The 17,739-nt window shown below is 43.6% G+C and overlaps 1 protein-coding gene and 1 long non-coding RNA gene across 9 annotated transcripts in view; both read left to right on the forward strand.

Moving 5' to 3' along the window:
- LOC139544082 (phosphatidylserine decarboxylase proenzyme, mitochondrial-like) overlaps positions 1-12,364 on the forward strand; it is a 54,451-nt gene extending 42,087 nt beyond the window's left edge. For all 8 annotated transcript variants that reach the window (XM_071350821.1, XM_071350825.1, XM_071350827.1 and 5 more), the window contains 5 exons: positions 5,973-6,209; positions 6,384-6,531; positions 6,793-6,942; positions 7,250-7,410; positions 8,974-12,364. In XM_071350821.1, the coding sequence (XP_071206922.1) occupies positions 5,973-6,209; positions 6,384-6,531; positions 6,793-6,942; positions 7,250-7,410; positions 8,974-9,249 (972 nt within the window). In that variant the 3' untranslated portion in view covers positions 9,250-12,364. The remainder of the gene's footprint in view (positions 1-5,972; positions 6,210-6,383; positions 6,532-6,792; positions 6,943-7,249; positions 7,411-8,973) is intronic.
- Positions 12,365-14,570: 2,206 nt separating this feature from the next.
- LOC139544083 (uncharacterized) lies at positions 14,571-17,462 on the forward strand. The gene is made up of 2 exons (XR_011668800.1): positions 14,571-14,761; positions 15,160-17,462. It is a non-coding gene; the product is annotated as an uncharacterized lncRNA (long non-coding RNA).
- Positions 17,463-17,739: the final 277 nt, after the last annotated feature.

A 17,739-nucleotide genomic window follows, 5' to 3' on the forward strand; every position in this document is an offset into this window, starting at 1 on the left:
GGCTTACTAACTTAGCTGACTAGTGTAGCTAGCTAGCTCCTTTACATCAAGACACACACTACCAGATGAGAGGATAGAGAACCTATCGCAGCAACAAGTTTGTCTAACTTGGTTTGGCTACTCTATCTCCCTCCATGTCAGACACGCCCGCCCCTGGTCCTCTCACTCCCCTCCCCCACCCGTCTGTGCTGAGGGCACCACCCCTCCCCCACCCGTCTGTGCTGAGGGCACCATCCCCACCCCCACCCGTCTGTACATAGTGCACTGCCTCTCCTGAGACGAATAGTGAAATCATTTAAAATGCCCATCCTTGTGTGACGTGCACCCCCCCCCCCCCCCCCCCCCCTCCCCTGACACAGATGGCTGGGCCCATATGGACCTGCAGAGCTTCACTGTACAGGCCCTACCGTACAGCCTATCAAAGGCCCTTTGTGTGGGCCACACAATAACAGAGAAATGCTTTGTTTTGTTCTCCTGCTTTGCTCGCTCGCGCTGTCATAGTCACAGGGCGACTGAGTGCACTTAGTTTCAATGGACGCTGTTTTTCCCTTACCATCAGCCAATAAGCATTTAATGTTAATGAAATGTTGATCTATTCCACCTCCCCTGGACCACTTTTCAAAGGGGAAACTCAGTCGTGGAGATGAAACTTGTCTGCCATCCATAGCATCTGCTGATCTCATTTTCTGCAGTTTGGACATTATCTGTGATTTATCTTTAGTTACAGGAGCTAACTGCCTGTGAATTATGTGGGCGGATCTAGACTCAGCAGGCAGCACCGGTGGCTTAAATTCAGGACGGTGTGTTACGTTCCAGAACATTCAGATAGTAATGTTATAGAACAGACGTACTCTATATATACAAAAGTATGTGGTTACTCCTTCAAATGAGTGGATTCTGCTTTTTCAGCAACACCTGTTGCTGACGGGTGTATATAAAACTGAGCACAAAGCCATGCAATCTCCATAGACAAACATTGACAGTAGAATGGCCTTACTGAAGAGCTCTGACTTTCAATGTGGCACCTTCATAGGATGCCACCTTCCCAACAAGTTAGTTCGTCAAATTTCTGCAATGCTATAGCTGCCCCGGTTGACTGTAAGTGTTGTTATTGTGAAGTGGAAACGTCTAGGAGCAACAACGGCTCAGCCGTGAAGTGGTAGGTCCCGCAAGCTCACAGGACTGCTGTGTGCTGACGCGTGTAAAAATCGTCTGTTCTCGGTTGCAACACTCACTATCGAGTTCCAAACTGCCTCTGGAAGCAACGTGGCGGCGAGCTTCATGAAATGGGTTTCCATGGCCGAGCAGCCGCACACAAGCCTAAGATCACCATTTGCATCGCCAAGCATTGGCTGGAGTGGTGTAAAGCTCGCCGCCATTGAACTCTGGAGCAGTGGAAAGCGTTCTCTGGAGTGATGAAACACGCTTCACAATCTGGCAGTCTGATGAACAAATCTGGGTTTGGCGGATGCCAGGAGAACGCTACCTGCCCCAATGCATAGTGCAACCTGTAAAGTTTGGTGGAGGAGGAATAATGGTCTGGGGCTGATTTTCATGGTTCGGGCTAGGCCCCTTAGTTCCAGTGAAGGGAAATCTTAACACTACAGCATACAATGACATTCTAGACGATTCTGTACTTCCAACTTTGGCAACAGTTTGGGGAAGGCTGTTTCATCATGACAATGCCCCCGTGCACAAAGCGAGGGTCATACAGAAATGGTTTGTCGATCGGTGTGGAAGAACTTGACTGGCCTGTACAGAGCCCTGACCTCAACCCCATCGAACACCTATGGGATGAATTGGCACGCCGACTGCGAGTCAGGCCTAATCAACCCAACATCAGTGTCTGACCTCACTAATGCTCTTCTGCCTGAATGGAAGCATGTCCCCGCAGCAGTGTTTCAACGTCTAGCGGAAAGCCTTCCCAGAAGAGTGGAGGCTGTTATAGCAGAAAAGGGGGGACCAAATCCATATTAATGCCCATGATTTTGTAATGAGATGTTTGATAAGCAGGTGTCCACATACTTATGGTCATGTAGGGTGCTTCTCTATCAATCACATTGAATCATTTTGTCAGCTCATTTCATCAGTTTGATCTGTACGTTATAGTTCTATCTGCAATGTTCCGTATGTTGCGCACTTTGTTGATGGGAAAAAAGTTCCCGGAAAGTAAAATAACATTATTCCCAAGCTTTTAAAATAACGGTTCTGTTCCGGAACAGTATAGTTCACTTTCGTTCCCGGTTCCGATCACATTGAATCATTTTGTCAGCTCATTTCATCAGTTTGATCTGTACGTTATAGTTCTATCTGCAATGTTCCGTATGTTGCGCACTTTGTTGATGGGAAAAAAGTTCCCGGAAAGTAAAATAACATTATTCCCAAGCTTTTAAAATAACGGTTCTGTTCCGGAACAGTATAGTTCACTTTCGTTCCCGGTTCCGATTCGGTTCCTCAAATTCCCCCCCCCCCTCAGCACATTTGAGGAACCGAATCGGAACCGGGAACGAAAGTGAACTATACTGTTCCGGAACAGAACCGTTATTTTAAAAGCTTGGGAATAATGTTATTTTACTTTCCGGGAACTTTTTTCCCATCAACAAAGTGCCTATGCAAAGCCCTCACTCTGTCACTCAGAAACTTGTTCCTATGTCTGCCTGCCAGCTTAAAATCTTTGCCAGTGCGTGTATAGGCTACCTGTGCTTCCCCCTCCAAAGCATAGGCTACTGTAGCCTACTGACGTTACAAGCGTGGTTCAGAAATTAGGGACAGTTTTGTTTTTGTTTTATTTAGAATGGATGAACTTTTTCAATGTTATTTAACTTCTCTGGGATATCGTCCCACCTAACCAACAGCCAGTGAAATTGCAGGGCGCCAAATTCAAAACAACAAATCTCATAATTAAATTCCTCAAACATACAAGTATTATACACCATTTTAAAGATAAACTTCTCGTTAATAGAGCCACCGTGTCTGATTTCAGAAAGGCTTTATGGCGAAAGCACACCTTGCGATTTATGTTAGGTCAGCGCCAAGTCACAGAAAAACATACAGCCATTTTCCAAAGAAGGAGAGGTGTCACAAAACTCAGAAATAGCGTTATAAATATTCACTTAACTTTGATCATCTTCATCGGAATGCACTCCCAGGAATCGCAGTTCCACAATAAATGTTTGTTTTGTTCGATAAAGTCCATCATTTATGTCCAAATACCTCCTTTTTGTTCGCGCGTTTAGCCCAGTAATCCAAATGCACAGTGCGCAAGCAATTAGTTCAGACAAAGTCAAAGTTATATTACAGTTCGTAGAAACATGTCAAACAATGTATAGAATCAATCTTTAGGATGTTTTTATCATAAATCTTCAATAATGTTTCAACCGGACAATTCCTTTGTCTTTAGAAATGAAAAGGAACGCCGCTTGCTCTCACGGCCGCGCGCCTGACTTATGGCATTCTGCCAGACCTCTTAGTCAAACAGCTCTTATTCTCTCCCCCTTCACAGTAGAAGCCCGAAACAAGGTTCTAAAGACTGTTGACATCTAGTGGAAGCATTGGGACGTGCAATATGACCCCATAGACACTGTATATTGGATAGGCAAAGACTTGAAAACCTACAAACCTCAGATTTCCCACTTCCTGGTTGGTTTTTTTCTCAGGTTTTTGCCTGCCATATGAGTTATGTTATACTCACAGACATCATTCAAACAGTTTTAGAAACTTCAGAGTGTTTTCTATCCAAATCTACTAATTATATGCATATTTTAGCTTTTTGGCCTGAGTAGCAGGCAGTTTATTCTGGGCACCTTATTCATCCAAGCTACTCAATACTGCCCCCTTTCCCAAAGAAGTTAAAGATACTATTGTAATCATGTTTCACATTGGATTTATTAACTACTAAAAGGTAAGATGTTTTTATTTAAATTCTGGTGCCTCTGCATCCACAAGCTTGTTAGCTAGCTAGCTAGCTGTGGCCCAACGTTAAGTCAACTCTCTGGTCGAAGACATTCAAAGTTTCTTCATAAAAGCCGCTCCTCCATAGGTATAATTCTTTGGGCCTAATTCAGATAGTGCATGTCATAAGATGCCCAGCGCTTCAAACCAAGCCTCCTTCTCCACCCTTTCTTGCTCCCTCCCCACCTGCAAAATTTGTCGCATCTCGCACCCAAATTTGTCTCTCCAATGCATGTGAACAACTATAACTTGCTTGCCCAATAGCAAGCTGCTCTATGTGCACTGATTGGTGAAGTAATTTGATGTCGAGCTAAATGTAAAAAAATATATATATATAAATAATAAAAAAAGGATCAGAAAGTAACGATATTAACATTCACTTTTTGGCGGTTTGAGTCGGTTCAGAACTTAATTTTGCTGGCTGGAAGGGGAAAAATAATGGTTCTGTTCAGAACGAAACAATTGGAAAATAATTTTGGTTGTAACCCACATTAAATAAGCCCCAGTATTTCTCCTACGTTTGTATTTCTGTTCAGTCTGAACTCTGATCACCTTCATGGTTTTTAATTTAGCCCTGAACTCCATGTGGATTGAGCCACACTGTGGATCAAATGGATTTTCTAGGCCCTTTCCCCTCCTACCTACCTACCTGTTTAACTCCTATTCTATTTTAGGTCGATTTTAAATCTGCCATTGTGTTTATTAATTATTCTGTCCTCGCATCTGAGGCCATGTAAAAAAATATATATATTGTGCTGTTCGTAGCCGTGTTGGACTTGAAGACGGATTTGATCCCGTAGGCTGCAGATCCCTAAAGTGCACAGTCAACTAATTATAATTAACGAGGCTTGCTTCCACACATCAGGATTAGCCCGGTATTAAATTAATCATGTTTTGCGTATTAAACCCCATCTATATCATCAGATATCTTGCAACATCCGATTCGCAACATTTTCGAAGGGGAGGATAGGTAAGCTTTATTAGAGCCCTTTTCTCCTCCTTCCACATGTCAGCTGGTCCAGAACCTGACTAATCCACTTAGCTAGGCAGAAGCTATTGATGATGCCAGCCTGGCCCAGCGAACAGCTAGAAGCAGCAGCAGCAAGTCAAGCAGCAAACCATATAGATCGCTCAGGCGATAGAGGATTCTAAACAGTCCTGACTGCTTGCAGGTGCTAGGAGGGTCAGATCATCAGATCTCTTTGTCACTCATCACTTCATCGCACACTGAATTTCGTGCTTCACATTGTAAGTGTCTCTGCGTGAGTCGCAGATGGATGTTCTACACCTGTGCAGAGAAGTCAAGTGACAGGCGGCTCCTTCAACTTGACTGGTCACATCTCGTGGATACAGAGATAAATGGAGCAGAAGGGGATGTAGGAATCAATTAACTTTCGATTTAATTTGTTTTTTTGATGCTGCTGCTCAAACCGACGCTGCTGCTCAGATGTGGTCGTGTTTTGGTGAGTGCAGCTTAGGGCTAGGTTTATGTTTAGATATCCTTAAAGCCGTGAATTGATGGCTTTCTATGCGACTGAAACTTTGCAGTTATCTGGAAAAGTTATATTTGCAAATGTACACAGTTTGAGTTCTACCTGTTCACTTTAGGCTTTTACAATGCACCAAGACAGAACTTCAGGTGTGCAAAAGTTTGATCTATTCAGGTACCTTTAAAACGCTGTCAACACCTCAACCTTACTACCTGTCCCGCACATGTCCTTGATGCAATTGACCTAGTGATATGGGAGGCGAATACTTTTATTCAAGATGTCACCTTGCATTCAATAGCCTCGTCTGCCAGGGTTCTAGCTTCTCCTTCTAGAGTTCTCCCAGTAGAGAAGCAGTTGCCCGGTGCCAGATCTGTTTGTGCACTGTTGCCAACTCCTATGGTCGTTTGGTGTAACAATGACCATAGGAGTTGGCCAGACCACAAAAACAAGGAGCCAGGATGTAGCCAATGTGAGAACATGGAGTCTAGCTATGTGTAGTGTAACCCAACATTCTCCTCCTCCTTGGTTCAGGTTGCTCTGTACAAGACCATCCCGACACGGCTGCTGTCTCGGGCCTGGGGTCGGCTGAACCAGGTGGAGCTGCCGACCTGGCTGAGGAAGCCAGTCTACAGTCTGTATATCTGGACGTTTGGTGTCAACATGCAGGAGGCTGCTGTGGAAGACCTAATTCAGTACAGGAACCTGGGAGAGTTCTTTAGACGGAAACTCAAACCGGCTATCCGGCCCGTGTGTGACTCACACTGTGTGGTAAGTGTGTGTTCACACGTATATGTGAACTGTCTGTCTATGTGTGTGAACGGTGTGTGTGAATTTGAACTACTCTTTCTGCTCTGTGTCTGATCAGAGTTCTCTCTACTGGCTTTTATACACACAGAGGAGTAGATCCCTAGCTAAAGCCATTATGTCCGGGTTTTTCCCCAGATCAGCCCAGCAGATGGGAAGATCCTGCACTTTGGGCGGGTGCGGAACTGTGAGGTGGAGCAAGTCAAAGGAGTCACCTACTCTCTGGAGACCTTCCTGGGACCACACACCTGGGCTGAGGCCATCAACAGTACCATCAAGCCATCAAGTGAATACCTCTACCCTTTCCCCCTCCTGGTCTAATGCCCAATCCCAATTTGACCCTTAATCCCCCCTACCTCCTTTAGACTTGTTGATCTCAACGGATTGGGTGGAAATATTTCACTAATGTTATAGACCTAATAGGCTCACCTTGCCCATTTGTTTTGTCTAGCACGGAGATTAGGGGTCATTTAGGATTGGTTTGTATGACACACCTTGCACACCCTGCCTGCTGACCATAACGGTGGATGTATGTGTGTTTTCCCAGATGAAGAGGACCCCAGCTCGTTTCAGGACCTGCTGGTGACTAAAGAGGGGAATGAGCTGTTCCACTGTGTGGTGTACCTGGCTCCAGGAGACTACCACTGCTTCCACTCCCCCACAGACTGGAGGGTGGCCCACAGAAGACACTTCCCTGGTCAGTACCGTCCCACTCCTACTATATGCATCATATATAAACACCAGAATTACTCTGCTACGGTAGGAGGATGCTAGGACAATCCCAGGATGTCCAGGACACACACCATAATCATTCTACGTACTCAGACTCGCCATGCTGCACCTTGCACCCTCACTCCTATCTGATCTAAAATGGCACAGTCCTAAAATCATATTTGGTGTATAAATATGGTGCTGCTTGCAGAGTTTGTATTATACCTCATGTTTTGTGTCGTGTCTGTATAGCTGTGTATTTACCTCCTGCTCCCTGTCTGTGTCCCTCCCAGGCTCTCTGATGTCAGTGAACCCTGGTGTGGCCCGCTGGATCAAAGAACTGTTCTGCCATAACGAGAGGGTGGTGTTGAGCGGAGAGTGGACGCACGGCTTCTTCTCCCTCACCGCTGTAGGGGCCACCAACGTGGGCTCCATACGCATCTACTTTGACAAGGTTAGTTAGCGCTACAGCCCACTTAATGTGAATGTTTACTAGTCTGACCCATAGACATTAAAACCAGTAGATAGTGATAGCGCAGACGTCATCCACGTATTCCACGCGCCATCGGGAGATTTCCATAGAAGTATTTGAATTTGAAGCCCACCATATTGCTGACTGGCACAAAAACATCAAAGGATCATGGTGAAAGTGGCCATAACTAGCAAAGGATCATGGTCGACGTAGTCGTTGTCATCCTGCCTAAGAGTCGCGCAAAGAATGCATGAGGGCGAGAGCCTCCTCGTAGCCTGCCAGCCCGTGATTGGTCTGTGTCAGCACGTGGTCCTGTATGACGACAAATGTAGTAGTCAGAATGGATCACTATTTAACTAAATATCTCAATTTGTAGCGAACTTTAAAATAATTCACTTTGGGGATTGAACTTCATCATAATAAACACATTTTAGAGCCCAAAACAGACGTAAAAATAAAGAATAGTTTGGCTGTTCTGACGATCGTAATTTACATAGGCTTTCTAGGGCAGACCAGGACTTGACACCACTAGGTAGCTACGCAGTAGCCAACCAGCAGAGCTCGTGACTTCACACTCCAGACCAGACACTGAGGGCCTGGTCTGAGCCTATTCTGGTACTGTGCCATAGTATTTACTCAAAGATGAATTATTAGGACAAAGCAGTACATACAGTAGAAATAATGCTGACTTAAGAGAGGTTCTAACCCCATGTCAATCTGACCCCTATTACACTTCTCGCAGTGTGAGCTTTCACTCCCTTCAGCTCCCTCTGCTTCCTGTCCCACTTACCTGTACGTCAGGCCATTTCCCTAAGCTGCCGACACACACCGGATAGGCATATTTAATCTCTCCACTCTGTGTTTAAACTGACTGATTTCCCATAGGAGCCATATACTTCCATTGATTAGACCAGAGGCTTAGGATGACGTGGTCGTTTTAATATGTAGGTAAGGGGGTTAACTGTAAGCCAACACCATCACCTGCTCTGGGTTTGGCTGTCATTAAGAAGAGCCTGATCAGGAAGGGGGAAGCGAAGGAAGGGTGAGGAGAGGGGGGAGGTGGAAGGGGAGGAGAGGGGAGTCAACGAGGAGGGGGGATGGGGGACGAGAAAGATTAAATGGGAAGAGGAAAAGTGAGGGGGGGGGCCAGTGGCATAAGCTGTTCCCAACCAGACCGTCAACAACATAACAGGAGGATATGACTTCATTCAGCAGCTATCATGCTGCTCATCGTCTAATGGGGCTTAGTCCAATTCAACTATTCTCCTCAAATTTTTTACACATCACATGATGGGCCCTGGATAAATGGGACAGTTATGAGATATCCTTTCAGTGTTAAGGGTTGGTTGGAGCAGGGTGCATGCAACATCAGGGCTATGGGTTTGATTCCACCATGTGTCACGTGTACTTAATATATGCGTGACTATACGTCGCTTTATATCAAATCCTTTCCACCAGATGCTCAAAACACTTGACATTGTATGTATTGGATTTACTAAACTGTATCCTTTCTCTGTCTCTCTCTCTTTCTGTGTCTGTATCCAGGAGCTGCGCACTAACAGCCCACGCTACAGCAAAGGCTCGTACAACGACTTCAGCTACTTGTCCAACAACAACCAGGAGGGCGTGAGCATGAGGAAAGGGGAGCACCTGGGAGAGTTCAACCTGGGCTCCACTATAGTCCTTCTCTTCGAGGCTCCGCACGACTTCAGCTTCAACCTGAAGGCCGGCCAGAAGATCCGCTACGGAGAACCCCTGGGGACTGTGAGCCGAGATGGCCAACCAGAGAGACACTTTCTGGGGGGAAACGGACTAAAATAAACTGATGGACACACTAACGTGTGTACAGATTTGAGCGGAGGTGCACAGGCTGACTTAGACACACACTCATTCACACACTGTACTGTACATCGAAATTGAGACGTACGGCTGGCATACGACACACTGATGGACTTACAGAAAAAACTCAGTCACCACTGTTGCATTACTACTAAGGGGGTCTCCCCGTTTCATTGACTAGAGTTTCTATTAACAATTTACTTATTCTGTCAGTTGGACAGTTGATTACAACTAGTGTACATACCTGACCAGCAAAAGCAAGATCGTTTATAGCAATTAGTTACATTTACGTTCCATAAGAATAACAACATAGCTTTAAAAAAATATATATAAAAAAAATTGCAAAATTGTACCCATATTGCCTTTTGTCAGGGGTATCCTCTTCAACTAGGAGTTCCTCCTGAGATTTCAGACACAAGCAGCAAGACACCAGCCTGATTTACAGATCTGGCTAGTGCTGTGTAGCCCAACTCATATGGCCTTTGGCAATACATCACAAACAGATCTGGGACCAGGCTAGCAAGAGGCATCTCCACACATACAGATAACCCCTGTCACAGACAGCCTCTATCATGTGGACAGGCTTCCCTATACAATGTACAGTATACACACACCTACAGTACACATACCACGAAGAAGGAATGTACCAGAGGCCACACGTCTACCCTCTTCCTTCTCTAATTTCCCTCCTTCATTCTGATACTGAATGCCTTCCTGTTCTCCTTTGGTCTCCCTCTTCTGCCATCCCCAGAGAAGGTGCTTGTGTTGGGGGTGATTATGTGGACTCTTCCCTCCCTATCATGGAGGTACAGACTGGCACCACTCCTCCCAGTCAGACGAGTCTGGGTCGTATTCATTAGGCACCTGCCAGAAGAAAACAGGCTGAATACCTGGACTTTCTGTTGTAAAATGTTTTGCCTCAGTCTGCCCTAATAAATACAACCCTGTTGTAGTAAGCCCATGATGTACAATCTCTGCCATCACAGCAATGCGTTATTAATCACCATTAGTGGTAGCTAGTAGCGTTGCCTGCCTGATGCCAATTATCGCTGTTGTTTTACTGTAAGTGATGCCTAACAGGCAGTGCTTGACTTGGGACTGAGCTACCCGGAGGCCTTACCGACACTTCAAATGTTTGATGAATTGCGTACCGGCTCCTCTTTAAAACAAAGTAGCCTGTCACCGATCTAGATTCATACAGAGGCAAAAAAGTTTGATCAAAGTGGAATGGAGGCAGGATCTGCGTTGACTAGCAATGGCCAATGGGCATTCATTTTCCACTGGTCTGTGAATCTGTGCTTGACAGTAGGATGTGAGTTCAAGATTGTGCCTATTGAAAATGAGCCAGCCTGAATGCGCATGAAGGGCTTTTGCCAAAAGAGGGTTTATCAGGTCATGAAAAGGCATGGAAATGTATTTCATGATTTTTGCAAATGTAATTCATGAAGGCACACTTAAAAATGGACATATCAGCCATCATCGGAATGACCCTTCAGTGCGTGTCTGTGTGCTCATTTCTGCTGCAGGTAACGTAATTTTTATATTTTACATGAAGTGTGGCAACCATCCTCCAGGATAGCTACTGGGTGTGCAGGCTTTTCTTCAAGTCCTGGTCTAACCACATTGTAGCATTAACATCAGCTGCTCAACAGAACCCTGATAAGAAGTGTTTCAGGCCCGGAGCAAAAGCGAAGCCTGCACATCCAACAGCTCCAGATGGAGGGTTGACCACATGTTGACAAGTTTGCCTTGATGAAGGGCACAATGGCAGGAGATGGAAGGCCTACATGGGATCAGACACCGCAGTCTTCCAGTGTCAATAATGCTTACTATTTCATGTAGGCTATAATAATAGTCATGAACATTTGGTTAAAAGTCTGAAGTAATGGAAAATGTGTATGAACTCTTAAAATAATATCTGTAGCATACCAGTTGTGAATTTCGGTGAACATGATCTAATGGATGGACTTGGAAAAAGACAGCTCCTGCACTACTTTCATTCCAAGTCAAGCACTGCTAACAGGTGTCTACATGGAGGGGGTTCAAACCAGGTGGATCTCATCTAATGGAGTTCTATTGTAGTGTTACAGTTTAGCATGCCAGCATAACTCACTCACATGGCACTTTCATTCCTAAATGACTGCTAAAAGGTGTATGTCACATTTGAATACACATTGTTTAACATATGATAATGAGTTGAGATGATCGATGACGTGTGTTAATCTAACCCAATCTATTAATGGACTAAATCCTGACGTATTCCTCTGAATGGAGCCATACCTTTTTATGCTAATATACAGTACAGCCCTCTGACCGTCATTCCAAAAACAAACCTATGACGATGTGCAGCACTGGTGGTAGGATCATGGGAGAGAATGTGCAAACTGGTACTGGCAACTGATACTTTTGTCTTCTACTGTTCGGTTGAATTGGAATAAGTTGTTACTGGAAGTTATCTGCCTATGACAGTGTTAAATAACAAACTTTTGTTAAGACTAAAGCTTAAGTTATGCTGATATCAATACTAACTATGTATCATGCACTTACTGTATAACGATTGTGACACCCTTGGCAGAATGTTCAGATACCCAGGGCTGAGCTGTTTTAAAGCAATTTTTTTCTGTAGTTCTGTTTGTTTTATAGTAGTGCCAAAAATTTATTTTGGGGGTTTTAGTTTTTCAATTTATTTTTTATTTGTTTTGCTTTGAACAAATGTGGACATTGGTGCTTTTTGTGTTGCTGCTGCTGCTGGATTAATTCTCTGCATGAGGGGGTAGAGACCTCACCTGACTCTGACCCCTGGGTAAAGGAACTTTTAACTTTAACCTCAGAGGAGTGGGGGTCACAGCTGTGACAGACCGGGGAGATGCCGGTGACACAAACTCCCCTTGGCTACATCGTCGTTCCACAAAAAGTGTTGCATACAGAAACCAAACACCAGGGTCTGGCCTGGCTACTGCCTGTTGCACACTTGTTTTTATATGTACATTGTAATATACTTGAATCATGTGACTCATTCAACACTGCATAGATTTTAACCTAAATTGTTTGAAAAGCAAGAAAACATGTCTAATAAATTTTTGCGTATTCTTAAAAATGTGTTTTTGAATATATGTGTGTGACGAGAAAGTATGTACTTCACATATTTATAGGATTAGAGTTGACCTCCAGAGCTAAGCTACTCCATGCTGATAATGTTGGAGGGATTTGATTGGAGCACAAGGGAAAAATATTGGGTAATATAAAGGTCATATTGGGTAATGGGAGCAATCCCCTGCTATGTAAATTAGTTTAAGGTAGAAGTTACCCAAAATCACAGATCAAGGATCAGATTCCCCTACCCCCATTCCTAATGTTGATAGTAAGGATGAAGGAATATCTGACACTGGTGAAGCAATTTAAACTAACCTCACGCTACTTTCTCTCACTGGTGAAATGAGGGTACTGCACTGACCTATGGGGGAAAAGTGCAATGTATGTCTACATGGTTATGAGCTCTAAGAATTTGTGAGGCCAATTCTGAAAGTGAAAAACGACTCGAATATATGCAGGCTAAGAACATAAATGCACAAAAAAGGTACCATGCCTTAGTAACTAAAGTGAAAAGGTTTGACGAGGAAAACCACTTGAGGAAAACAAAAGGCCATAGAATTATCTTACAAAAGCACGACGTCTGAGCGTATTTTTGTTGTTGTATTGGGGACAGTAACATTAATCTGTAAAACATATATTAAAGGCAAAAACAAATGTACAAATGAATACATGCATTTCTAAAGCTTCCAAAATATTTTGTACAATGGTGGGGGAGTGCCAAGATGGAGGCACTGTGCCTCCTATTAGTCATCGAGTGTGTATATATAAATCATTGCTGTTTACGTGTGTGTGAATGCCTGCCTGCGTATGTGTGGGGTGTGTGTACGTTTGTCTGTGAGCAAGCTCTCGTTCACTTTGATCCGTTTAACAAACATTGGTATGAGGAATTTTTGCTGAGCGCACCCACGTGCAAATGTAAAGGTTCTGGGTCAAAGCAGAGGAAATAGCTGCAGGAAGGTGTTTCATATGGAACCAGGTTAATGTTTAACACTGGAACTTAGCCTAAACACCCATTTAGGCTGCTGTGTCGGCAGTCCTGTTCAGATTGACTGAAATATCATGATTTAAACTTAGAATGCTCTCTTTTTATTTTCTATAAACCACTCCCTGCAACTAAAAAACTCTTAAATACAACAAACGCAGACTAAAAATAACAAACACAAATCTTTGTCATAGGGTTTTTGTTGCTGTCATTATCATGATCAACCTGTGTGATTATAACTTTGAATGTTTACACTGTCATTTACCAGTTACATTATATTAGGGCTTTTAAGTGAATATTTGCAATGGGTGGTGTTAGCAGCAGGTGACAGATACCGATTGAGATATTGTGAGAGAAAGAGAGAGGAGGGGCAGGGGGCCGTTTCCACAAAGTGTCTCAGAGTAGGTGTGCTGATTTAGCATCAGTTTTAACTTTTCGATCATAATGAATAAGCTTGTAAGGACATCCTTGGTCAGCACTCATACTCCGTGAAACTTTGTGGATATGGGCCCTGGTTGCCATGACAAATACGCCTGTGTTTTGAGCAGCTAGAGGAATGATAAACCAGGGCTGAGGCAGCCAGTCATCACCACGCCCTCTTTGGGTTTCAGGTTGCTGCTCTGCTCTCGTAGGGACTGGACCAGGTGACTCCCAGGTACACCAACAACACTCCTTCTCACTTGACAGCCTGGCCTCAAAGTCTAGATGTAACTTAGCAAACATAAATCTTTGACACTCAAATTAGTATGATATGTTACGTTTGGTATGGTTGCATAAGACAGGTTACTAAAGTAAAAAAAACGAAAAAAGGGAGGTTGGTCAAGGGAGGATGGGTGGGCGTATAACGCAAACGTCTAGCAACCCAATTGTTGTGTGTTTGAATCACATCAAGGACAACTTTAGCATGTTAGCTAATTAGCAACTTTGCAACTACTTACTACTTTTAGCTACTTTGCAACTATTTAGCATGTTAGCTAACCTTAACCCGTAACCTTAACCCCTAGCGTAGCTAACGTTAGCCACAACAAAGTGGAATTCGTAACATATATGAAATGGATGATAGACATCCACAAACTGATACATACCATCCGAAAAGTAACATACAGTATCATACTAAATGGAGGCAGACCGATTTACGTTTACTATGTTGCGTCTATCCTTGAGTCAAGGTTGCACCTGTGTGTGTGTGTGTGTGTGTGTGTGGCCACCACCTCAGTCCTCACTCTGACACACATCGCTACAGGTGTGGCTCCCTTTTCCAATGAAGACACAGTGGGAGTACACTAAGAAAGATCTGCAAGAGACAACCATTCAACCTTCAAGTGCTGACTGGATTATATGAACCGTCAGAAGACCAGGGGACTTTACATGGGATATCATATAACACTTGACTGCTGAGGAATTCCACAAATTGAAAAGGTAAGCATAAACAATCAGTGCTTGTTATTGGTGGTTTTGCCTTTACTGTTGGTGTTAGGATGTGTTTTTTTAAATATGTAGTCATCCATATAAAGGTGTCAACATGAAATATGATCATGAATATTATTTGGAAAGAGAATGGGATCGAATTTTAGCAATATGAGGAGTTTATCGATAAACCCTAAATTGAGAACGAATAGGAATACGCAGGAAAATGATGAAGCAGTCGGGATGAAAATGAAGAAATACATCCAAGTGTCATTTCACTGCATTGTGATAATACTTTTTTCTCCGAATTTCGTGAAGGTCAAGCAGAACAGAACCAGAGCTTTTGTAGTTTCAGGATTCTCTTTATAACTATACAGTTGTATTAAAATGATTAAATCTGTCTTTTATAGGAGTATTCTTGGAGCCAGTTCAAGTCACCAGAGGAAACTAGAACAAACGTTGACAGCAAAGCTTCAGATCAGAGCCTCAATACCCAGTCTGAGATCCAACACATCAAACCAAAAGCCTGTCAAGAGATTGACAGCCACAGACCCTATCTGCCTGTGTTTCGTACTCTCAGCCTTCCATAATCAGTCAGTCATAATGAATTTGTCTCTGGAAAACCCTTATGGAGACGTGACCATCCCTCGGGCCAAGCTACATTCTGCAGAGGACAGCACGGTCATCATCAACCCCATCGCTCTGGACAGTACCTACAGCAACCGCAATTACTCCCTTAACCCCTATGGTGCCTTCAAACCCGGGGGGCAGTCGCCATTCCCCTCAGAAGGTACCAACAATGGAGATGGTGGCGCCTCAAACACCCCTTGTTATGATGGCCAGACCTCCTACACAGTAAAGGAGGACACGGAAGAGGAGTTTGGACGCTGTCGGACCTGCTGCTTTCGCTGCCGACGGAAGTAAACCGGGAACATGGGCCCAGATCAGGAAATAGTCCTACAACTCCCCGGCCACATAGGATTCTGGGTATATGAACTAAGACAATCAAGGGACACTGTCTGAAGACACTGTCCAATCTAGTGTTACCAGCTGGTTTAAAAGCCAAAAGCCGTTACTGGCTAAACATGTATAGTTTTTGAAGGATTCATCAGTGGTATCATTTAAATTGTATGCAATTCCGAAATGGATTCTTCTTGAATGGAAAATGCCCTCACAGCCAGCATGGCAGAATCTACCTTTGAAACAGAGGTCATTCACATAATCTTTTCACTTATGACTTTGTACGCTTGCTTTTTTTCTTCTTGTCGAACATAACTGTGCTATATTTAGCTATGGAAATATTTTTTGCTATATTTATACCCTAATGCCTTTGTGCCTGATTTTGTTTTTGTCTGTCAGTGTTTGAATGATGTGAAAAGGCCACCCTTGAGTGAATGATTCACTTAGCCAGTTTTCAGGGAGTGTTAGAGAGTAAGACAAGTGCTACAGTAGACAGATGTCAAGGAATTAGAATGTGAATAGCCCTTTACTTCCTCTCTTAAACTGACCCGTCACAAAATATGACATTCTAGGCCTTTGGCTTGGCACTGACAGACCTGGCCGAACCAGTGAGGTGAAACTAGAGGGGAAGCTAGTTTAGAGGCTGGTTCAGTTTTCATGGGCCTTACTGATCAGTCCAGTTTCCCCACCCCAACCCATTCCACACCATAACACACCACTCTGTCCTGCTTATCCGTCTGCTGGGCTGGTCCCTCTGCTGCTGAGGGTTTACAATGCTGCCTTTGTGCAACTAGGTCTCAGGAAACCAGGCCACAGGTCCTGCAGCACAGCCCCAACCCCAGTCATTCTTCTCTGTGTATGTGGTAGACAGCACCTTACTGTTCCTCCTGGACAAAAAGAGTTGAAACAAGAGGCCTGATTCGTCTGACTGGATGAGAATTGAAATGTAATGTGATCACACTCATGCTGTCTTATTTGTTTGAGTTACACAAAACCATCCATAGTTTAGCCTTGTGAAACCATTACTAAAATTCTACTCTGCATCGTTAGCTTATAGAAATGATCTTTCATTTTTAGCAAGCTACTACAGCATATCAGGGTCACCTCACCATGAACTGGTTCCATGTGTGAAAGCCTCTGTTTTTTTACCTTTATTTAACTAGGCAAGTCAGTTAAGAACAAATTCTTATTTTCAATGACGGCCTAAGAACAGTGAGTTAACTGCCTTGTTCAGGGGTAGAACTACAGATTTTTACCTTGTCAGCTCGGGGATTCGATCTTGCAACCTTTTGGTTACTAGTCTAACGCTCTAACCACTAGACCCTAAGCCCCCAACAGAATTACATGGCAACACATGCATGAGTATGAATTGCTACTTTCTCTCCAGTCAGCAGTGGACTACAACTACTCAGGTGACTAGGGCACAAAGTTAAAGATCCAGTTACAAATTCATAACATATTGTACGAATCAGAATTCGAAACATATAATTTTTTTGTAATTCGTAACATATCACACAAAATTAATGACTTAGTACATAATTGTGTGAAAAAAAATTGGGGACCCGTTTATGTTCGTGAGCAGTACTTTTAAAACTACTGGCTGAAATGATTCAAAACGTCTGGAGCAACACTTTAAAGGCCACTGTCAAACAGCAAGGAATAATAACAAAGACCTACACTGCGTATGATAGACTGTTGTAATAAGAAAGTGCAATAAGAGAGAAGAATGGATGAATTATATTGAATTGATTGAGTTGTGTGGCTGTGTTATTAACTGTGTGTTAACTGCATTGAATAACTATTATTGTTAGAGTTTTACAAGATAATGTGACTTAACCAAGAAAAACTGCAGGCCCCAGAGATTTTCCTGGCCAGGTTACCTCTTAGGTGAGGAAAAACTCTTAGGTAATTATTGTTCAGTCCAAATACAGTATGGACCTTTTTCATGATGGTGTGTACTGTGTACTGGGTTACTCCTGCAATCTTCTTTCCAACCATGACTAGTTTGTGGTGTAACAGTCACACAACAG

This window comes from Salvelinus alpinus, chromosome 18 (assembly GCF_045679555.1).
Source record: "Salvelinus alpinus chromosome 18, SLU_Salpinus.1, whole genome shotgun sequence".
NCBI classification, from domain to species: Eukaryota; Metazoa; Chordata; class Actinopteri; order Salmoniformes; family Salmonidae; genus Salvelinus; species Salvelinus alpinus.